This window comes from Alligator mississippiensis, chromosome 12 (genome assembly GCF_030867095.1).
Source record: "Alligator mississippiensis isolate rAllMis1 chromosome 12, rAllMis1, whole genome shotgun sequence".
Taxonomy (NCBI): domain Eukaryota; kingdom Metazoa; phylum Chordata; order Crocodylia; family Alligatoridae; genus Alligator; species Alligator mississippiensis.
This window is the reverse complement of record NC_081835.1, coordinates 19,687,546-19,710,009: the sequence shown is the minus strand read 5'-3', so window position 1 is coordinate 19,710,009 and position 22,464 is coordinate 19,687,546. Positions and strand designations below refer to the sequence as shown.

At 53.5% G+C, this 22,464-nt stretch overlaps 1 protein-coding gene across 3 annotated transcripts; it reads left to right on the top strand.

The window, feature by feature from the left end:
• The first annotated feature begins 1,596 nt into the window (after positions 1-1,596).
• GATA2 (GATA binding protein 2) lies at positions 1,597-21,862 on the top strand. 3 transcript variants are annotated; one of them, XM_019499725.2, is made up of 6 exons: positions 1,597-1,800; positions 11,216-11,608; positions 11,819-12,424; positions 15,120-15,298; positions 18,292-18,417; positions 19,241-21,862. In XM_019499725.2, the coding sequence occupies exons 2-6, from the start codon at positions 11,380-11,382 to the stop codon at positions 19,538-19,540; spliced, it is 1,440 nt and encodes a 479-aa protein (XP_019355270.1). In that variant the 5' UTR covers positions 1,597-1,800; positions 11,216-11,379; the 3' UTR covers positions 19,541-21,862. The 3 variants fall into 3 exon arrangements, with proteins under 3 accessions (XP_019355270.1, XP_019355269.1, XP_006260193.1); XM_019499724.2 differs by lacking the exon at positions 1,597-1,800 and adding an exon at positions 10,673-10,917; XM_006260131.4 differs by lacking the exon at positions 1,597-1,800 and adding an exon at positions 10,674-10,917 and having other exon boundaries at positions 15,153-15,298.
• Positions 21,863-22,464: the final 602 nt, after the last annotated feature.

Here is a 22,464-nt window from a genome sequence, read left to right as displayed (position 1 = left end):
TGTTTAGACGCGCGTTGCCTTGTGGATTAAAACGTCTGTTTAAGCCACACAGCACCTTTCCCTTCGTGGGGCTTTCCCATGATCTGGTTAATTCCCATACCTGGATTTGCAATAGTTCCTTGCTCTCCTTTTTTTTAAATGAATACATACATACATACACATATATATTTTAAATAGTCTTTTTGTTTTTTACCCTGAATAAATCTGGTTATGTATCTCATCTCTGAGGATGAAGGGTGATACAGGAGAGTAATTAAAACAGTTACTTTGGAAATAGGCTGCTTGGGGCTGATAAGAATTATCTGTAGCATATCAAGGACCCTTTTTCCCCCTGAACCATATCACAAAGACAGACAGAAAATGCCAGCAAAATAGGATTTTTTGTTGTTGTTGCTGCTACTGTTCACATTTCCCCCTCCATTATGATGATAATTATGTTCCTCTGAAACTTTTCTTTCGCTTTCCTTCTTGAAACATATATATATGTATATACACAAATATATGCTCATACATATATATGTATGTATGTATGTATATGTGTGTTACATGTATACACACATATATATATATAATATGTGTGTGTGTATGTTTCTCTTTCTCTTTCTTTCTTTCTTCCCCGAATTAGCCTGATCCTTGAGGTCGGGGGAAAAAAGTTCACCCCCAGTCGCAAAGAATGAATCCTGCTTTTAGCACTGGTATCGCGTCCCAGTCTTGCCCACACCCAAGCCCTTTCCACCCTACACCTCGCGTGAAGCGGAGAAAGAGACATTTTTGAGCTACAGCCGCGCAATGGTCCAAACAAATGATTTTTAATGGCAGTAATCTTCCCCCGGGTGCGTGGGTGCGAGGAGGGGGGGATGCGTGAGAGGGAAGCTGAAACTCTCCATAAACCGGCAGGAAAAAGAAAGGGCAGGCGATGGTCCCCAGCCCTGCTTGCAAAAACAGTTTCAAACACATCGGTTCTGGCCCAGTCGCCTAACGGGCTGGGAGCTCTCATGTTTGAATCCTCCTTCCTTAGCGGAGCCAAGACTAGCCGGGTGCTCGCCAGCCTGGCCTGCCCCCTCCACCGCTTTCCAGTCCACGCAGGTGCATCGCCCAAGAGCCCGAAGATTAGGGAGATGTAAAAAGCAAAGGTAACAAAAGGGCCAGGGGGCTCCGTGCAAGATTTCCCCTGCTCATCGCGGGGGAGGGGGAAATAATCCAAACTAACCCCCTTTCCTGGAATAAAGAGAGAGGCTGGGACAAGACAGACCTGATCCCCTATGTCTAAGGAGGCGACAGTGCCCGTGTGCGTGTTGTTGGTATAATATCAATTCAGTTAAAAATATGAAAGTCAAGTCGCGTAGCCGGTGACAGCGAAGGCAACAAAAGGTGCGGGCGGCAGACAATGTGATGTGCTTGTACAGATATTGTAATGATGCAAATGAAGGCGAGGGGACGAGCTGCCTTATTATGTACATAAATACACACTGGCTCGCTGTGCCATCCTTGACTGCAGGAGAGGGAGAAGGGGAGGGGTGGGGAGAGGAGGAGGGGGTGGGAAAAAAAAAAGCAAGCCCAGCTCGAAAATCGCTGCCAGTTTTAAACAGCCTCCCCCTGGCAGCCCCTCCGCCGGCCTGGGTGAGCCTTCAGCAGCCGCCGAGACACCCTCGCTCCTCTGTATTGCCAGGCAGAGGCGGCGGCGTGGTCCAACCGCGGCGAGGCCAGATGTGGCCGCACCGCTGCCCGTGAGCCCAGAGCCCCGGGAAGGCAGCGCGGAGCCAGCCGCAGAGACAGGCGATCCTCGGCTTTGCGGAGGAGGTAAGGGGGGACCAGGCGCAGAGCTGGGGGGGACCTGCCGGGACTGAGAAGGGAGGTGGAGGCGAGACGGGAGATGGGAGCTGCCCTCGCCCCGTCCAGCGCCGCCACCGCGGCCCGGGTGCCAGGGACAGCGCGCCGGCGGCTCGGCTCCGCCACCCGGGGCCCTTCTCGCTAAAGAGCGGGTAATGCCCGGTGACAGCCGGCAGCTTGCGGTGTCGGGCCCGGAGCGCCGCCGCGGGGTTTCAATAAACCAGGCTTGTCTTTTCGCGGATGACTGAGGGCATTTCTGGGCAGCACCGCTTGCTTTTTCCTTCTTTCTTTCTCCCCTTCCTTCCCCCCAGAACATTTGTTATTTGTTATTTCTCCCATGAAACCCGCGATGCCATTAAACAAAGATGTCTGGGTGCATTGGGAGGGCGGGGGGAGAAAGAAATCGTTGGCCTTCGGCGCGGCGTGTGCGCGGCTGGTTTCCAGCCCAGCTCCTTTCGGCTCCCCACCAAACGCCAACAAAAAAAATAGGGGGCCTGACCCGGGGCAAACAGCTGCCGGACGAAATGTGCAGGCCGAAGGGAGAGAGAAGCTGGAGGCAAAGATGAGCAGAAAATGGAATAAAATAAACCAAGGGAAATCACCCTCATCCTCATCCCAGCTCCGCCGGAGAGGAACGAGCTTCTCGCCTTGCAGCGGGGAGGGAAGGGATTTCTGTGTTCATTGAACAAGAAAATGCCTATTTTTTTTGCCCTCTGCCCAGGGTCTAACATGCCCCGAGGTGAAAGTCAGCCCTGCGGGGACAACGGGGGACTTCTAGGCGATGCCATCTCCCTTCTTGCCCCGGGTCAAGAAGCGATCTGGCATCCCGGCTGCGCCCGCCGCAGCCTCCCGGATCCGCGCCGGGGAAGGGCTGCTGGTGAGCGGGGCCCGCGGGGTCTTTCCCTGCGCCGTCCAGTGACAGCTCCCAGCTACTTTCCTTCCTAATAGCCTGTCCCCGTCTTCAACCTCCCAGCGCCCTGCCAGCACCCAGACGAGGGTTGTTAAGACAGGGCCAGGCAAGCCAAACAAATCCCAGCGGCCTCCTCACAAGGACTCTCCCAGCACGGGATATTTGGGTTGGGGGGAAAAATACTAACAACAGAATAACAGTAGTAATCCTGAGCATAGTCATTATCATCATCCTCATCGTCATCTCCATCTTGGGAAGTACATGTCACCAACGAGATCTCTCAGAGAGGGGGGACAGGGGAATACCCACCCCCCAGTCTTCTCTTTTCTCGCCCATTGTTGCCAGATTTGTTAATAAAAAAGATGCGAGGGTCTGTCCTCCCCTGCAAAGCCCCGCAGCTCCGCAGGGCACTGGTCGCGCTGCTTCTGCACCTGCCTGCGCAGGGAGCCGGCGCTGTCCCAGTCCCGTGCAGCAGATTTACGCGGCTTTGCATGTTTTAAACTTCCCAGTATCTGGGGCCTTCCTCTACCCCTCCCCTCCTGCTTCTTTTCTCCCCCTTCTAGAGATTCAGAGACTCCTTCCTTCCCCCCCCCCCCTCTGATTATTCTCCCTTTGCTGCGAGGTGCCGAGGTGGGGAGCAAAGCCCACAGCAGAGCCTGGAAGGGGGAGGCGATTTCAATAAGAATAGTGCGGGGTCTGGGCTGCGGGTGGCGGGGCGCTTGCATGCGGGGGGAGAGGAGCGGGAGCCCGGGTCGCAGCCTTAGGAAAGAAACCTCGTGCAATGGCTGTGAGCCTGAAATCTGGCCTTGTCCGCGCAAGCAGCGGCGGAGCGCCCGGCTCTGCGCTGAGATGTAGCTCGCTGCCGGGGGGATCCGCGGTGCACCCGCACCCGGGCACAGGGGGGATCGTCGGTGCACACGGTGGCGGGGGAACGACGTGCTCGGACCCGGGGTCTGCGCCTGAAACTAACGCGCTTCCCCGCGCCTCCGGGGCCCGATCCTGCGGCTTTGGCTGGGGGGGCGGGGAGGTCCCTCTGGGAAGTTTTGCCCGTAAATCTGTGACTCGCGAGTGCGCATCGAAATAGCCCCGCGGGGAAAGCGGCTCCACAACGAAATCTCGCTGGGGACAGGGCGGATAGGCCCGTCCCGGCCGCTTTAACACCGGTCCCGACGGGCAGAGCCTGTCCCGACGCCATGCGCTGCAGACGTAGCCGGCACCCCGGGCTGCGGCTGTGTACAGTGAGGGGGTTGTGGCTGCCGGGTCTGGGCCGGCTCCACTCGGCCTGTGGTGGGGGCTGCCCCGCAGGCTCCCGCCTCCAGGGGATCAGGGCCCGGCCTGTGGGCAGCAGACGGGCAGGGCTGCTACAAGGGCTTGGCCCCAGGGTCAGACCCGTGCACGGGACGAGACCGGGACTGGGCAGAGCGGGGCGGAGGCGGCCTGGGGAGGGGATGTCACCAGCTGGGGAAGGAAAGCTCAAGGGGGAAGGCACCCGGCCAAGCCGCCTCGCCAGGGGGTGCGGGGAGGAGGCCCACAGGGGAGGCTTTGCGTGTGGACAGAGTAAGCCCTGGGCCACTGATTTCCGCAGTCACCTCATCCCTTTTCCACGCCGCTTCAATAGGGCCCAGTGGCTGAGAGGAAGCGTTGGCAGGTTATAACCATTAGCATCCATTACAGCTCGGGTGACACGGGGCAGGTGAGGGGCCGGGGGAGAGGAGGAAAGGCGAGGAAGCAGCAAAGTGCTTGGGAAAGAAACGAGATGTGCGGGGCAGCCTGGGCCTCCAGCGGGTCCTGCCATGCCCCGCGGCTGGGCAGGGAGCACGTAGCTCCCCAGGGACACCCCCCACCCCCGTGTGTGTGTGTGTGTGTGTGTGTGTGTGTGTGTGTGTGTGTGACGCCAGCCCGACGTGCCTCTATTCCTGTACCCCCCCGGCCCTGCCGCCCATGCTGGCACTCTGGATCCAGCTGCTCTCGTGGCTGCTGCGGGGCACGGGCACGGCGGGAGAGCCCCCGCAGCCGCAGCGGTGAGTACACTGCCAAGCAACCGGCTGCCAGGCGCAGAGCCAGGCCGTGACGGGTTAATGCCTGTCCCCGTCCCCCTCTCCTTCCCTCGGCGTCTGATGCCTGCACCAATTAGCCGCTCACAGGAGAGACTGCGAGGGGCAGGTCGCGGAGCAGGGGACACTCGTGCAGCCCCGGGGCTGGCGGGCGGGGCAGGGAAGTTTGAAACAAAGGGCAGAGCAGACGCGGCCGCGATCGCGGTCGGATCCACCGGCTGGTGCTGCGAGGCGGGTGGGTCCGCCGGCCGCGGCCGCGGAGCAGCCCCGACCCGCGCGGGGACCAGAGGGGCTGGAGTAGGATCGGTCATGGGTAGGGGGAATCAAAGAGGACAAAGGAGGGGATGGAGGGGAGAATGGGAGAGCAGCGGCCCAGCCCAAGCCGAAAGGCCTGGCGGGGAAGCCGGGGTGCGGGGAGCGGGCAGACGGCGCAGCTCGGGCAGGGACTCCGGCTTCTCCCCTCCTCCGGCCGAGCTGCGGGGTGTGCAGGAGCCGGGGGGGCTCCGCCTTTGTCCTGTGCCCGCTGCAGCCCGCCGGGACGGAGCCCGCACAGGTGTCCCGCTGCCTCGACGGCCCCGCTCACTGCAGCCAACCCCCCTCCCCCCGCAACGAGGTGACATCACTTGTCAATCAAATTAAAATAACCAGTTGTGCTGCCCCGGTTTGCTGGGGGGATGACAACAACAAACAACAGCAAAGTCAAGTTCAGGCAGCCTGCCACGCTGTGCGAATGGGGCGGGGGACCCAGGCAATCCCGGGGGACTGAAACCCACTTCAAGGCATCAACTTTCTTTTAAGTTCCCTGCCCGCACCGCCGGGCACCCGCAACGCAGCCGCGGATCCGTGGGGCCGGGGCGCAGGGAGGAGGATTCACCCGATGCCATAATGACCAGTACGTGACCGGCGGGGAGCTGGGCTCCTCATTCCCACGGGCTGGGCGATGCGGCCGCCCCACTGCCAGGCGCGCGGGACAGGGCAGGCGCGGGGGCTGCCTCTTCGGCCCGCGGAGCCGGCTGGCTCCTGCCCCGCAGATGCTGTCCCGAGGGGGGCTCGGAGGACACTGCCTGCCGGCTGGAGCCCGGCTCCGCATCCGGAGTGAAGCTGCCCTGCCCGGGGGCCTTGCGCGATTGTGCCCCGATGCGTGAACGAACGAGACCCCAAGTCCCCGCGCACAGACATGACCCCGCCCGCCCTGCCCCGCGGCACCGCTGCGCTGGGGCATGTCACAGCCGGGGAACCCCCAAGCCCGTGCGGAGGTGGATCCGCAGCGATGCGGGATTATATCCGCGGCTTCTGGTCCCAGCCCGATCCCTGCCTCCTCCTGCCCGTTGTAGCTGAGGGACCGAAAGGGCCTTTCCAGGAACTCGTTGGCCCGCCTGCAAGGGCTATTATTATTATTATTATTATTATGAATATTAATACTCATAATAATAATTTATTTTTTGCAAGGGGAATTGAGAAGGGCGGAGGAGAGGCGCTGCCGCGGACAGGGGGAAAAATAGGGAACCCGAAGGGGCGCAGAAGAGTGTTAACGGGGCAGGTCCTGGCCCCAGCAACAGGGCCGGTGGGAGGAGGGGGACGGAGAAACCCTCTTGCCCTCCCCCCTTCCCCCCCCAAATAATAAGAAAGGACGCGGGTGTCTTGCCCGCCCGGCACACACCGGGGTAAAGTTTCAGGGGAAGCCCGGAGCCTCTGGGCGACCAGGAGAGTTGCTGCTGCCACCCGCGGTGTGCGGGGCGGCTCCTGCCCCCTCGCTGTGCCCCGTGCCAGCCGGGCTGGGGGCGGCGGCGGTGGTGGACGGGTGGAGAGCGGAGGTGCTTTTACGATGCTTCACCCGCGGGCTGCGGGGAGCGAGCAGCCGGGGCCCCATGGCGGGCAGGCACCGGCTGAAGGTAACCCGACCCGGGGTCTTCGGCGGCGTTTCCCGGGCAGCCCCGGGCTCTGCGGCACCATAAATCAAGCAGCCTGATTAATCTTTACAATTTGTCTTTTAAAACAAACACGGGCGAATTATCAGCTCGTTAACTGCGATTTTATCACCCGCCTAAAACAAACAGCCCCCAACAGCTGCCGCGCTGGGGGGAGGCCAGGGGCAATTAAAACGAGGCTGCTAATGAAGAGGAGAGCGGTCCCGACGCGTCCCGGTGCACGGATCCGGGCCGGGCTTCTCCGCAGCCCGGAGGCGGCTGCTGCCCGCTGCGAGCCCGGATCCGGCCGCTTTTCAAGCAAAACGTCGAGTCTTTTCCCCTGGGACAATGAGCAGCCACGGGGGGAAACGGAGGCTTTTTAAAGGCTGATCTCGCCTCTCTTGACCTCCCGCGCCCCGGTGCAGCAGCCTGGGCCGAGGCAGCCCGGGTTTCCAGGTTGCTGCAGGCCGCGTGTGTCCGGGCCGAAGCCCGCGGCTCCCTCCCCCGAGTTACCTGGCTGCGGTTTTCCCAGCCCGCCCGGCCGCGTCCCGCGGGGATCGTTCCCACTCGCGCAGCCGGGAGGGAGCAGGGGGCAGCGGCTCTGGCCCGGCCCGGGGCCCCCGGGAGCCGGAGCAGAGGGCGCCAGGGGAGGTCCGCAGGCCAGAGGCAGGACGGCGGCTGGGGAAGCGGGGAGGCAGGGAGGAGAGACCTCGGCGGCTCAGGCAGCTTCCCTGGGAGAACGGGGCCGCTCGAGGGAGCGGGACAGGGCGGCTCCGGAGCGCGGTCCCTGCCGCAGCGGCGCCGCCTCCCCGCGCCCCGCCCGGGGCAGAGACCGAGGGCAGCCCCCTCCCTCCGGCCCCGCGCCCCGGCCGGCCAGCGGCTCCTCGCGGACGGAGAACAAAAGGCGGCGGCGGCGGCCGAGCCGCAGCGTGTCCCGGCCCCGACGTGGGGTCCCCGCGGCAGGCCCAGCCTAGCCCAGGGCAGCGCCGCTCCTCGACTGCGGAGCAGGGAGGCCCGGGAGTGTCCTGTGCGACCCCCCCACCCCTCCTCCACCCCTTTGCCTTGAAAATCCGCAGCCGGGTTTGTCCGGAGGGGGGAGGTGGCAGCGCCCGGGGGCAGGGAGGGCAGGGGCAGAGCCCCCGTCCCCGCGAGGAGCCGCTCCCATGTGGGGAGAAAGCGCTTCTTCTTATTATTGTTATTATTAAAAAGTTCATTTCCTGGCGAATTTGGCAGCGGCGGGTGACGTCAGAGCCCCGGCGTCTCAGTGACTGGGGCCGCCTGGCTGGGGAGAGGCAGCCTCCGATTACCCAATTACTGCCTGTCAATCCTCCCCGCCCCCTCCCCGCGCCGGGAGCCCGGCCCTGCCCCGCACCCTGGCACCGGGGCGGGCGTGTCTGGAGGGGACGTGCCCTCATCACCCCGGCACTCCGTGCTGGGGGCCATGTGCCTCCATCACCCCGACACTCAGCTCGCTGCGGACTACACGGGCTTGCTCCCTCCACGTCCAGCCTCACACTCCCGGCCCGCACCCTGCGGGGAGTCACTCGCACCCCAACGCTCAATCCTGCCCTGCCTCGGGAAGGGATCTGCAGCCCTCTCCCTGCACAGCACAGCCAGGTCCCACCGCGGCAGGGCCAGGGACCAATCCCTTTCAAAGGTCCCGCAGCCTGCTCCGGGCAGCTCTCGCCCATGGCACTGGGGGGTCTCCGACCTCCTGGTAAGCCCCCTGTACGAGGGGCACAGACCTACCCCATCCCGGGGCACACCCCCTTTCCCCCAGCCGGCTCCTGCCTGCACCTCTTCCATGGAGAGCCCTGGAGCCAATTCAGCCCTCCAGAACCCAACGTGCCCGAGCCCGAGGGGGGCAGGACCCTTGCCGCAGCCCGCTCCCACCCCACCCTGCAGCTGGTGAGGAGGGGGAGGAAGAAAGGCCTTTTGCCTTGTTTCGCCTCCAGCTTTGAAACCTCCTCATCAAACCCGTTTTCATTCATTCCTTTAGCAAATTAGAAAAAATAAAATAAATAATTTCTTTAAAAAGAAATCCCTCCAACAGCCTCTCAGCTGAATGAGCTCCTTTTATCAGTTGGCTATGAACCAACCCAGAACAAATTTTAGGGGGTAAAGCAGGGACTTGGCCAGAGGATCTTAGCCCTCGTTTTCATTTCAATGTGTTTTATTACCGCCCTGTCTTCGAGCCCTGCCTTTGCTGCTTTTATTCCTCTCTCTCTCAGTCTCTCTGCCTGCCTCTCCCCTGGCCAAGCTTTGCTCAATACACAGGCAGTTAAAAGCGGGACCTTCGAAATGTGTGATAAATTAATTAGCTGGCGGCATAAAAAGCCTGTTGATTCGGGCTGCACGTCTCATCCTCCCGAAACAGGCGGGTTGAAAGCAGCGGCGGCTGCAAACAGCAGAACCGCGTTTAAAAAAATAATAAATCCCCCAAACAACTAGAAGGTTTCTACTCACGTGGGTTTTAAAAGGCGGCTCCTGGTGCAAGACTGCGCTTGGGATCCGAGGCCGGGACGGGCCGGCGCAGGAATGCCTGAGAAGATGCGTTTGGGGAGCTCCCAGGCTCTTGCCAGGGAAGGTGCCCTGGGCCCGGGCAGGCTCTGCTCGCTCGCACCTAAGCAAGCCCGGGTCCTGCTCCCCGTTCCCAGCCGAGCCCAGGGACGTCCTGCGGCGGAGGCTGAGCAACAGGCGGGTAGGATCGGGCCCTCGGTAAATGAATTCTCCAAGCGGATTTCAGAGCCGTAATCCCCCTGAATTCCCCGCCAGCCCAAAACGGTGCCCAAGCACCCTCGCGCGGGGCTAGTTTTTATATAGAGAGAATCTGGGAGAAGGGCTTGGACCAGCAAAATAGAATTGAATATGTATACTCAATTTTATTTTGCTGATCCAAATCCTTCTTCCAGACTCAGAGGCCGGGATCAACCTTGAACAGACCTGACGGCTGCCAAGGGCTCGAATCCGCGCGATTGTTGATTGTGGGTTTTGGTTTGGTTTTTTTGTTTTTTGTTTTAATTACCCTCACTGACTTGATGCGACCTGGAGCTCCGCGATAGGAGCCACCTGGCTGAAAACAACCTGCGAGCGTTTTGTTGGGGCGGGGGCCTGTATATGCGTGTATATAACGCACACCGAGCTGCAGGGAGGGACACACAGCCCATTTCTGAGACCGGGAAAGGATAAAAGTAATAGTAATGGTAACAGTAATAACAATAACAATCATAATAACAATCATAATAATAATAATAATAACAATAATAAACGGCGACGACGGTGATGGCATGCTAATAATGAAAATCATAGTACTAATCAGGAGGAGGCGATTCCTAGGGACAAGTCACAAGTTTTCTGTTCAGCACCGAGGCTTGCATTCATTGCCCAGCTCACCTTAATGGGAGGGGAGATTTAGCCTGAGTCAGACCTGCAAGATCCAGCTCTCTCTGTACAGTTTGTCTGAGCATTGCACCTCCTGGACACCAGCCATCAAACACCCACTATTATTCCCCCTAGGAGGAGGATGGCTGTGACGAGGTTTCGCAGCGCCGGTGGGTGATACTGGGTGCGTGCATGCCCAGCCGCTCGGGCATTTTGCACCGAGTTGGCGCCAGTGCCAGGCGGGTGCACATGCCTATTCCTGCCTTCCCGCAAGACCCCCCCCCCACCCCCCTTTTTCACTCCTGGGGCATTTATGCGGTGGAGCGATCTGTGTCCCTGACCTTATTTCTGGTGCGCTGCTGGGGGTGCTCAGGACCGGCGCGATCCGCATCGAGAACAACCCCAGAGCCCGTGTGCGAGGCAGCCCCGGCGGGAGGGGGAGGAGAGGAGGGCGGGGGGGGCGGGGGGGGCTCCTCTGCCTTTGGCGGGTTCGGCTCTTTGGAGCGGCTTGGAGTGAACGCGGGGATGTGGATTCCGGGGGCCAATGGCAGCGCTGGGGCTGCAGGCCGGGGCTGCTGATTGGCTGCGGCGGGATTCTTAGCCCTGCGCGCCCCCCGAGTTCATGTCTACTGGGCTGAGTCCGGCCGGCGCCAGCGCTGACACGGGGCTGCGGGATGGTACAGACAAGGCCGGGAGCAGCGGAGCTCGCCCTCGCCCTCTGAGCGGGAGCCTTGCCCCGCATCCTCTGCTGCGAGCAGCCACCTATCACCCCCAGCCCTGCGGGGAGCTCTGCAGACTCTGGGAATTTGCTTCCCTGCCCTGGGAGGAGATCGGTGTAAGTACGTGGGTGGGGGGACAAAAAGAAACGCGCTGGCTTTTCACCGGGCCTCTCCTCTCTGCCTGCCTGCCTGGGTGTCAGCCCGAGCTGCTGCGCTGGATCCGGCCTCCCCGGCCTGGAAGCCAGCTGGGAAAACTCCTGCCGATGTTTGTTGGGAAGAGAAAAGTTTCCCCGGGGCTTGGCGGCGGCTGCCGAAGCCGCTCCCGGGGGGCGAGGGAGGGAGGGAGAGGGCAGGCGACCCGCGCGCCAGCCCTTCCCCCGCCCGCATGCACTAACCCTGCCTCTCCGCTCACAGGTGCTGCCCGCTCCTGCCCCGCGGAGAGAAGGACCTGGTGACTGTGGCTCCCCTCGCCCTTGTTCCTGGCGCCGGGTCAGCGATCGCCGCCGCGGCAGCAGCGACCAGCCCCCGCCGCCGGTCACGCCTGGTCGGGGGGCGGGCAGGGGAGCCAGGGCGCCGGGATGGAGGTGGCCACGGACCAGCCGCGCTGGATGGCCCACCACGCCGTGCTCAACGGGCAGCACCCGGACACGCACCACCCCGGCCTGGCGCACAACTACATGGAGCCGGCGCAGCTGCTGCCCCCGGACGAGGTGGACGTCTTCTTCAACCACCTGGACTCGCAGGGCAACCCCTACTACCCCAACTCGGCCCACGCCCGCGCCCGGGTCTCCTACAGCCAGGCGCACGGTAAAGCCCCTCTCCCCGGGCGGGCGGGCGGGCGGGGAGGCGAAGCGTGGCCGGGAGAGGGGAGGGGGAGACCGGGCTTCTAGCCCGAGGTAGCCCCGGCGGGGCGGGGTAGCGTGAGTGAGGGTGTCTGCGCCCCCGCAGCGCTCGGGGCCGGGCCGGGCCGGGCCGGGGTTGCGCGCCAGACCCGAGCGCTGCGCTCTGCCCCCGCAGCGCGCCTGACCGGCGGGCAGATGTGCCGGCCTCACCTGCTGCACAGCCCCGGCATCCCCTGGCTGGACAGCGGCAAAGCGGCGCTCTCGGCCGCGCACCACCACAACCCCTGGACCGTGGGCCCCTTCGGCAAGGCGCCGCTGCACCCGTCGGCCGCCGGCGCGCCCGGGGCCATCTCGGTGTACCCGGGCAGCAGCTCGGCCAGCACCGCCTCGGTGTCGTCGCTCACGCCCGCCTCGCACTCGGGCTCGCACCTCTTCGGCTTCCCGCCCACCCCGCCCAAGGAGGTGTCCCCGGACCCCAGCTCCACCAGCGCCGCCTCGCCCTCCTCGTCCTCGGCCGGCGCCCGGCAGGAGGAGAAGGACAGCATCAAGTACCAGGTGTCCCTGGCGGACGGCATGAAGATGGAGAGCGCCAGCCCGCTGCGGAGCAGCCTGAGCTCCATGGGGGCGCAGCCCTCCACCCACCACCCCATCCCCACCTACCCGTCCTACGTGCCCGCCGCCCACGACTACAGCAGCAGCCTCTTCCACCCCGGCGGCTTCCTGGGCGGCCCGGCCTCCAGCTTCACCCCCAAGCAGAGGAGCAAGGCGAGGTCGTGCTCAGGTGAGCCCCGCGCCCTCTCCCGGGCCTGCCTGCGCGTGTGGCGGGGCGTGTGTGCGTGTCTGCGTGTGCGTGGCAAACTCTCCTTTGGGGTCGCAGTTGGAGCAGGGTTTTATTTTTGTCCCTTCCTTTTCTGGAGCTCAGGGGAAGGAGCTCGGGAGCATTCCCGTCTGCCCTCTCCTTGATCGGGGGCTTTTTCCGACTCCCTGCTGCCTGGCTGGCTGGAGCAGGGTGCGGGCACTGGCTCCTGGTTCTCAGCGCCGGCTCTGTCAGACGGAGCTCGGCGGGGAAGAAACCCTGGCGGATCTCAGTTGTGCAAATTGGGGGTCATGCGGGGAAATAAGTCTGGCTCGGAAAGAAGGGCCCGGGCTCGTTGTGACCGCTGGAAATTTGGGCCAGACCCCGGGGTTGTACTTGAGCACCGGCCGGGCGGGGAATCTCTAGCGAGCTGCTTTTGTTGCCGGATCGTTAATGACATCTTGGCTGATCCGCGACCAGGCCGGTGCTTCCCCTTCCCGAGCTGAACCAGGCGTTTGAAAGCGAAACTTACCAGGCCGGTTGCTTGAAGCCGAAGAGGGCCTCGGTTTCCTTCGGATCCTGAATGGAGCAAAAGTTCAGATATAGTTTACATATCAGGGCTGAGGGCTGAAGGTGCCGAGCAATCGCTGGCTTCCCTCTACGCCAAAAACACTAAAAGCTAGGAGATCAAACGCGATCCTCCCTTGTCTCAGAGCCCTGTTTGCTCCAAAAGTATCGCAGATCATTCCCACCTTCAGTACCCTCGGGATACAGTTTGTCCCTAAACCTGCATTTCAAAAACTAGCTAATTCGCTGATCACTGAAGTTGTCGATCTCCCCCTGCCATCAGACCGGCTGTATTTCTAGACCCGGGAAAGGAAGTGCTGAGAATTTCTAATAATTGTCCTTGTTTTCCATTCTCAGAGGTGAAGGGAAAATCAATCCTGTGTAGTGGGACAGTCTTGAGAGGCTTTTTAAAAAAAAAAAAGGGATATATCTTTGTGGGCATATTTATATAGGTGTATCCAGCCAGCCAGCTAGCTGTAGATGGTTCATATATTTATGTATTTCATATATAAATACATATATATGCACACAGAAAAAACACCTCTTTAAAAAACCCCCCAGTCATTCAGCCAGTAATTCAGAAACCTGATCTCTTTTATGTGCTGTGCAACAAAAATATCATCTATTTTACAACTTCATCAGCTCCCATTTCAGATGACCCTTTTTAGGAAGGAAAAATATATACTCCCCCCTCCAATATTCCCTGTTCTTGTTTTCATTTTGTTTTGGGGTTTTGGTTTGGTTTTTTAAAAACACTCAAAAGAAAATTCAATTACAATTAGCACCCCAGCCTTCTGCTTTTGGAAACAGCTCCTAAACACAGCAGTCAACGGCAGATAAATGGATCCTTAATGGCTTTTTTTTTCCCTTTCTTTCTCTTTTTTTTTTTTTCTCCCCCTGAGCTGCCCAGGGTTTTATTAGATGGGGGAAATGAGGGATTTTTTTTTAAGGGAGCCCCCTGTGTATGGAACTAGGGAAAGTTCGTGACCACTCAGTGTTTTTGTAGGAAAACTAAGACTCACGACACGACGACTCCTGCAGCTTCCTGCCCTAGGAGGGACAAAAGCTAGGAACGCAGCTCTGCAGAGCTCCCCTCATTTTTCACTGCAGACTGTGTTGTTTGAAAGCCACCCACTCCCTAGATTAAAGGAGACACAAGCCCTGCTGAACTTAGCGTGGCCGGCTCCAGTTAATAGCAAAAGAGAATTTCCTCTGCAGCTAAATACTGTACCATTTGCATAAACTATATTAAGTGAATTTCCTATATTAAGCAGACCTGCCCTGGAACCATCAGAGGCCAGTGAACTTGCAGTAAATAGCTTTCTGAGGCAGAAGCTAGCCTCTATCTAAGGAGCTGTGTGTTCTGGTCTAGTTGGGCCGCTCTGCGTGCAGTTCTGCTGCTCAGCAAAGACTTAATAAGGAAATAGTAACAGGCCAACCGCCCCCTGCCCAAATTATACTGTTAAAAAGTAAAGCATGAAAAAAAAGGGAGGGGGGGGGAACCTGTTTCTCAAAATAAAGTCCAGCTGCACTTCAAACAGCTTTATGCTATTAACATAAAATAATTCCTGAGCCATTTATTTTCTGGTTCCAGTTCCAAACTGGCTTGCTTAATTTTTTTTCTTTTTGTATTAGAACAAAAATGTATCGAGAAGGGAGGGAGATTGGGGGGGGGGTCTTTCTGCCTTGTATTCAATTCCAGACAATTCTTTCCCTCCCCCACACCTTCAAACTGCTTGCTTTGTGTGTGTGTGCGCGCGAGAGAGAGCAAATGTGTGTGGCAGTACAACATCTGATCTTACTGCAGAGGTACAATGGAGAGGGGATGAGGGACTGCGCTCAGCACAGAGGAAGGCAGTTCTTGTTACTGAAATGAGAAGTTCCATTTGACACAATAAGAGTGTCACTCTTTCTCACCTTGCCGAGAGAGCGGCCCATTTCTGATGGCATAAATTGCTAGTCAGAGGCTGGGTGTGCTGGGCAACGTTAGACCCTTGTTGCATGTGCTGTAGATGTCACTGCTGTCTGATTAAGCTTGAATAACACACTGTTTTGACTTCTGGAAGATGCCTAAAGGACAATGCAAAAAGCTCTTGTGAATTTGTTTTTAAAGAAAGAAATCCGGTTTCTTCGTGTTTCCATTTAGAAGGCAGAGAGTGTGTGAACTGTGGAGCTACTGCCACCCCTCTCTGGAGAAGAGACGGCACTGGGCATTACCTGTGTAACGCCTGCGGGCTCTACCACAAAATGAACGGTCAAAACCGACCTCTTATTAAACCTAAACGAAGACTGGTAGGTGTCTCTGTCTTTGCTGGGCTTGGGGATAAATTGTGCAAAGGGACCACACACAGACAGGCATAATGTGTCTCCTCTCCTTTGCTTCAGACCCTGTATGGATTCTAGATGTACTGTACAGGAGATTCATGTCACTCAGAGGTCACAGCAAAGCCTCAGGGCAGATTTCAGGGACTCCACCCATAGCAGTTACATGCCAAGGTATAGAATGTGGGCAGGCTTGCAAGCTAGCTTATATTCCTAGACTTCATTCCTGATGGAAAATGTGCAGGACAACAAGTCTCTCTTTCTCCTTATGAATGCCTAACTTTAACCTCCGATGACAGCCTTGATTTCATTTCTCTTATATTTGGCCTCTTGGGACAGTTCAGAAATGTACCGGAATTGAAAGGGTTACGGGCATGAATACCCTCCAACATGTTGGGATTAAACAGAAATCCCAACCCAAAAAAACAAAACAAAAAGAAAAGAAAATAGGAGTCAAAGCCACTGCTCCCTACTTAATAATTATTTGTTTAAAGGCCATGAAGTAAGATTTACTCTTATAGTCCCTAACAATATTAATATTGGTTCCCTCCTCAGACAATCCCCTGATGTTTTAAAAAAAAAAAAAATCCTATTATTTTTCCATGGAGTCACCTATACTTTTTATTTTCATTTGAGTGATTAAAAAAAATGTCCTTTCTAAGCTCCTGGTAGTAGTTTCCTATCCGGATATCTGTACGTTAAAGATAAGGAAACTTTGTGTATCTGTTTCCTGACTCTAAAAGCTTTAGAGAGTTTCTATAGGCAAGGCATGCCAGTCATGCTCGCTGTTTTGAAATTTCTAATACACTCTCCTCCACAAATAATGAGTAAAATGCTAAGAATAATAAATATATTTTTTTTCAGAACCATGTGATTTATAGTGCCCAAATCTTTTAGCCATTTGGGGGCCATTTTACTGGGACTGGTTGCAGGGGAGGCGGGAAAGGGAAGAGACCAGCATTAATGATCTAATGCTGGGATGGGATACAGAGGATTTCTATAGTGAGTCAGAATTTCAGCTATGCAAGTTTCTTAATGACTTGCTTTCCTTCTAAGGTGACTGACATATAGAGAAATGTTAAGACAACAGTGTAACATTATCATCTTGCAGGCTCAAGTCCTTGCCAGACTGAATAGGACAGTCCACAGAGTTAAGCAGCATAGTTCAGTATCAATAAGCCATCTCAAATATGCAAACATCGCTCTCCACCTTCTAGTGCGCTGGGAGACTGTTGTACTTAAACTTACTGCCAAGGGGGTTGGGGAACTTTTATTTTTTGGCAGAGGGGGGAGTTCTTGTTTTTATCTTAAATGTTTAGTTTTATATTTGTTTCTCTTTGACTTGGTCGTGCATGTGGGACAGAAGACTCCTCTGTTCATTTAGGAGTTTATTAATAATGATAACTTTTCTTAGCGCGCATTCAAAAACTATTTTCAAAACCCGGAGGCCTCTAAAATTCATTGTATTTGGCTTGCATGTATGTGCATGTATAAACGGGGATCCACCCAACCTCTGCTCTGGCCTCTGGCTCTGTTCTTCTAGGCTAGCAGAGGGCTAACCTCACTAGGGCCTGATTCTGATTTTGTGCTACTGAATATTGCAGCAGCTTCAGTTTCTGACACCAGCAAAGTAGCAGGGAGAACAGGATCAGGCCAGTCTTTGGAGCATGATCAATTTGTATTTTGCTATCTGGACCACTCTCCATTGCAGGAGATGGGCAGAGCAAAGTGTAAAAAGTCCCCAAGTGAAGGGAAACCAAGTGGTTTCAGTATAGGATCTGCAAGAGGCTCAATGCCTCTAGAGCAGCATCATAAGTTTGAGTCAATGAATGGGCAGTTTTCCTCACCCCAAGTTACAAAAATCCTTCCAGAGGAGGGCTCCTGGAAGATTATTGCACTTTAGCCATGTTAGAAATACTTGCAAAAAGAAATGCTCAGTCCTCCGAATTCTCAGGACTGCACAAAACGGGGTGTGCTTTATGGAGAGCCCCAGCACCTTCCTCAGGAGGGTTCCCCCGAGCTTTTTGTCCAGACTCAACATTTTTCTGAGTGGGCACCTTAGCATCTTGGGTGTGTTTTTTTGTAGGGTCTCCCAGCTATGGTCCTATCCTGAAACCAAGGGATATTTTGCTCACGTTTACATTTTTGTCTATATAGCAGAGTTCATTTTGGAAGGCTGAAAGGTTGTTTTCTTTTCCCCTCCTTAAGGGTTCAGCAGGCCAATATGATTAAAGGTATCACATTTTTAAAAGATGATCATTTTGGGGCTTGTCAGCGTAGAAAATGAGCAGAGACTGAGGCAATAGTAGTACAGTCAGCAGGCTCATTGCTGCGGGGCATGAGATTTGGTTTGCTAAATATTTAAAGAAAGTTGGAGCCGGTTTTGTTTTTTCCCTTTCATTTGTAAATGGAAACTGAAATTTTAGTGATGGCTCTGATAAATACAGCACCCGTTTAAGTAATGCAGTTTTTCTTTTGTGCCTTCTTTCAAGGGACAGTGTCAGGTTAGAAATCACATTCTAAAAATCAAGACTGGTCTTTTTAGCACCAAATAGATAATAGGAAGAATGTTTAAAATAAAAACATCCCCCCCCCCCCCCCCCCCAAGATCAGGAAGGAAAGCTTTTAATTTTAAGCATCAAGTTTATTCTCTCCCCGATTTTAACATTCTTTTATTTTTTGCATCGTCTATTCAGAGAGACTGCTCTGTCTCCCTGTCTGGCTTTCATGCACTAACACCACCTCACATTGTTTGGGTTGCAGACACCACAGGGGTGTACTGAAATTTAAACAGAAACATTAAAAAAAATCGCAGTAACATTTCTCCAGCCCTATACATTTTGTAAAATCTTGGGCTTAGTTACGAATCCAAAATGTTGGGCCTAACTTGACCTTTAAAGTAAGTTTCCCCCCCACTTCCCTACCAGATACATTATTGATTTCTCCCTTTTATTTTTGGTTAGTCAGCAGCTAGGAGAGCAGGGACCTGTTGTGCCAACTGCCAGACAACCACTACCACCTTATGGCGACGTAATGCAAATGGGGACCCAGTATGTAATGCCTGTGGACTTTACTATAAATTGCACAATGTGAGTATTTGCTTGTCTTGTGTGTGTCTCTGCTTGCTTAGCTGGGATTGATGCCTCAACTGCATGGTGTGCCCTGACCTTTTATTGGTTTCAGAAGATTTTTTTTTTCTTCCCCCTGCAAGGTTCCCCTGGGGAGTCACAGCCATTCTTTGTTGGCATAGTGATGCTAAGTTCACTGACATTACAATGTATTAGCTTGGCTTCCAAAGCTTGGGCAAATCAGGCAAAATAGAGTTACAACACTTGGTTGTTTTAACGAAGCATGCCTTGTGTGCTGTCCCCTGTAGAAATGCAGAGGCTATTTAAAATGGATTCTGTGCAAAGGGTAATCCCAGTGGGGCATTTTCCTGTATCATTGTGAAGATATGCTTTTAATATTATATTCAAATTTTAAAAAATGAGAGAGGGATACAAGCAGGATTCATTTGACACAACAGATGTTATTTAAACTCTTAAATAATGGAGGCTGAAGCTTTGCTGGGACGAAGCTGCTTCTGTCTTAGAAGTGAATTTGGGTCAGTGTGTGCTGCCTTGTTTGATCTCTTCTATTAGGAAATGTATGGGGGTCTGAGGGTAAGCCTGAGGGAAGGATAGCTCTAAGCTGCCAAATTCAGTCCAACTTGTTTTTCATGTTTGGAGGGGGAGGGGGGGGGGCGTTCATTAAACAAATCAATATAAACAAGATCTGAGAGAGAGACACCATTTTTTTTGGCTAGAAGAAAGTCTCCGTCCAGGAAAACACACAGGGGCTGTCCAAATATTTTCATTTTTGCACAATAAGGTCATTTTGTCTGCATGAGCCTGATTTTCTCATTTCTTGCAGGTGAACAGGCCTCTGACCATGAAAAAGGAAGGAATTCAGACCAGGAATAGGAAAATGTCCAACAAATCAAAGAAAAGCAAGAAAGGCTCAGAGTGTTTTGAGGAACTGTCCAAGTGCATGCAAGAGAAATCGTCTCCATTCAGCGCTGCTGCCCTTGCCAGTCACATGGCTCCAATGGGGCATTTGCCACCTTTTAGCCACTCTGGACACATCTTACCGACCCCTACCCCCATCCACCCATCTTCCAGCATCTCATTTGGACATCCACATCCATCCAGCATGGTTACAGCTATGGGATAGAATCTGAAGACCAAGAGACCCGCACAGAGATTAAGAACATGGGGCTTTGCCTAAGATGACAAAATGTAAGAAAAGATTCTGCCAAGAGGAGAATGTAGGGAAGAAAAAAGGAAGGAAAAAAGGGATCTTGCTCCAGTGTGGTTCAATTCTTAGCGCTGGACTAAAAACTTTGCAATTATGGGTCTTCTGCAGAAACGCTTAATGGTGCCTATATGCACTTTGCCCCCTCAGGTATAAGGAAAAAGAAGAACTCACCTGTTTGATACCTACTGGTCCAGCGAAAAACGAAAGGTGGCAGAAGCAGCAGAAGAAAGAAGCTGGAACTGGCTCTCCTTTCTCTCTTTGTTATTACTGTGAATATTGTAAAGAAATTAACAGCCTCCATGGCGGAAGAGAGGCTGGTAGCCACCCATGCTGGATTTCTATCATGGACTTTGTTTGGGGGAGGGAAAAACAAAGGACAACTTTATAGAAGCTTAATTTTTAACAAGGAATCAGACACAGAAAGTTATTATTTATTTTGCTCCTGTTTTCCTCTGAGAGCCTCAAATCTTCTGACTTGCATGTTTTTGTGCTTTTTCTTTTTCTGTTTGTTATTTGTTTTTTGTTTTTTTATGAATGTCTGCCCTGCTCGAAAACAGTTTCATAACAGGAAAAGCACAGTGCTAAACAACTATCCCTTGACTCTCCTTCATCGGTTTTACATACAGAAAATATCTGCTAGGTAAAGGATACAAGAGAAGAAAACAAAGCAAAAATGTAGCTGTGATAGGCGATTTGTAATGAGCCCAAGATGCAGATTATTTTGACATCATTCTTGCATTTTTTTTCCTTAACATAAAAGATTTTATTTTTAAAAAGTTATCCCCAAACTAGGCAACTCAATAGGATAAATCACTGAAAAATACAGTTGTAGGAAACAATCTTGCACTGGCTGGGACTGAGCGACAGGGGCTCTTATGAACCTGTCCCATCTAACTTCTAAAAGTCTGTCAGCAACCGCAAAAACCAGCATAGGGCAGAAAAATATCCCATTCAAAAACTCTTGAGGTTGAAGCATTTTGATTTTGTTCTGTTGGCAGCTGTCAATTTAAGATGTAGACTAGCTGCCTGTGGTATACTCACCATAATCTGGCTACAAAGTCCATGAGAAGCCGGAGCGCAAGCTGTCTGTGGGCATGCCAGCCCCTCAGCGGACTTCACATTCGGGAGTGAGGAAGGGCAGAAGTTTTAGGTTAAGATCACTGGAGGGGAGAAAGAGAGAGACAATCAGTTTCAGCTTCACACATCCTTCAAATCCCAGCCGCTGTAACAGCTGATGAGGTGAAGGGACGGTGACGTTCTAAGGGGAACGACTGTTTTCCGGAGCACATTTTATATTTAAAAAAAATAATTAAAAAAAAAATTAAAATGTCCCATTATTAAACCATATTGTATGTAAACAACTGAAAACAAAGCTATTGCCAATGTGAAGTGTATTCTATTGATTGTTATGATCTGATGCCTCTCATGAACACAAACTCCAGTATAACATACGATGTACATATTTAGCTATACTTCTGATGAAAATGCCCCAATGAGCAGAGGGGTTTGATAATGTAAACCACGTAAGCTTAACTCTGTGACAAGCTTTTTTTTTTTTTTTAACTTTAACTTTTTTTTCATCACGCCAATTGTATTTTACTGCAAAAGTCCTGCTTTAAAGAAACATACAAAATGGATGTACATTTTTTTTTCTAAATATATAATTCAAATATTTGATAATGAACTAAGGACCAAGCTGCCATGGATATCCTGCTTTCCTCCTCCTTCTGGTCTCTGTAGGCATATAGCTGCACTTTGTAAAGAAGTGGAAATAAATGAATGGGAAAAAATTGTTGGGAGAAACAGTAAGAATTTTTAATCTACTGAGTCAAAATTTGGTCCTTTTAACTTTTTGTCTTTTACTATGGTACAGCTGTACATTATTTGTACCCAGCTCAAATTTCTGTAGGTTTTGAGGGGGGAGGGAAGGGTTCTGGGGCAGAAGAAGGGTTACTGATATACTGTTGACAAAGTGCAATATATTGTCAGTCACTGCAGCATAGACAACAGCAGTCAAGATTTAAATTATTTTTACCTGTATCAGCATAAAAATTCTGCAGTATTTTCTGGTTTTATTTTTATTTTTTTTAATTTTGCTTATTTTTGAATTAGTGAACTAAGTTATTGTTAATTATGTACAACATGTTTATATATTGTCTGTAAAAAGTGTATGCTTTACTCATATTCCTTCAAGGTGAATCCTGCTAAGAATAATAAAATACCTTTTTGTGAAAGTAATTTGTGCCCTGTTTCATGCCACTAAGCCTATAGTTTGTTAGGGAAGGGATAGAATATTTATGGGGTGCTGAAGGCCAGTGGAATTATTAATTTTAAACTGTGTGAAGCCTCAGCAATCAATATTGCAAAAAGGTTAATGTGGTTAGGGAAAAATAGCTTTGGAATGACTTTTAATATAGAAAATGTTAAGTACAAAAGAGCATTATCAGGGTTTTATGTTGATGTAAGTTCACACGCTTTAAATATATTACAGATTCTAAACCAGTTTAAAATCCAGCACAGCATCCATATCACTTAACAACCTGGGGTGTGAGGTTTAAAATAAAAAAGAAATCCTGCAGTGGGTGCTGAATAAGGCTTGTTCCCTGCTCCAGGATCACCAAGGAGTTTTCTGCTGTGCCTGACATGGAGGGGGCAACAGCGCCGGTGTCTGACAGACTTAGAGACCAAAGTTGTTCTCTGTGTCCCTAGAGATGAGATGTAGTACAGGCAACAGCAAGGATAGCTTCTTTGGGAGATTCTTCCCTGTCACTGTGCCTCACCCCTGCCCTTGACGGTGCCCTCTGAGGATGGCAAGGGAGCAGAGCCTCAGTGGAGACTGC

Bases quoted from the DNA above. Each gene is read 5' to 3' on its own strand.
- GATA2 (XM_019499725.2), top strand. From the start codon at position 11,380: ATGGAGGTGGCCACGGACCAGCCGCGCTGGATGGCCCACCACGCCGTG. The intron at 12,425-15,119 runs GTGAGCCCCGCG...TTGTTTTTAAAG, and splicing joins CAAGGCGAGGTCGTGCTCAG to AAAGAAATCCGGTTTCTTCG. The intron at 18,418-19,240 runs GTGAGTATTTGC...CATTTCTTGCAG, and splicing joins TTTACTATAAATTGCACAAT to GTGAACAGGCCTCTGACCAT.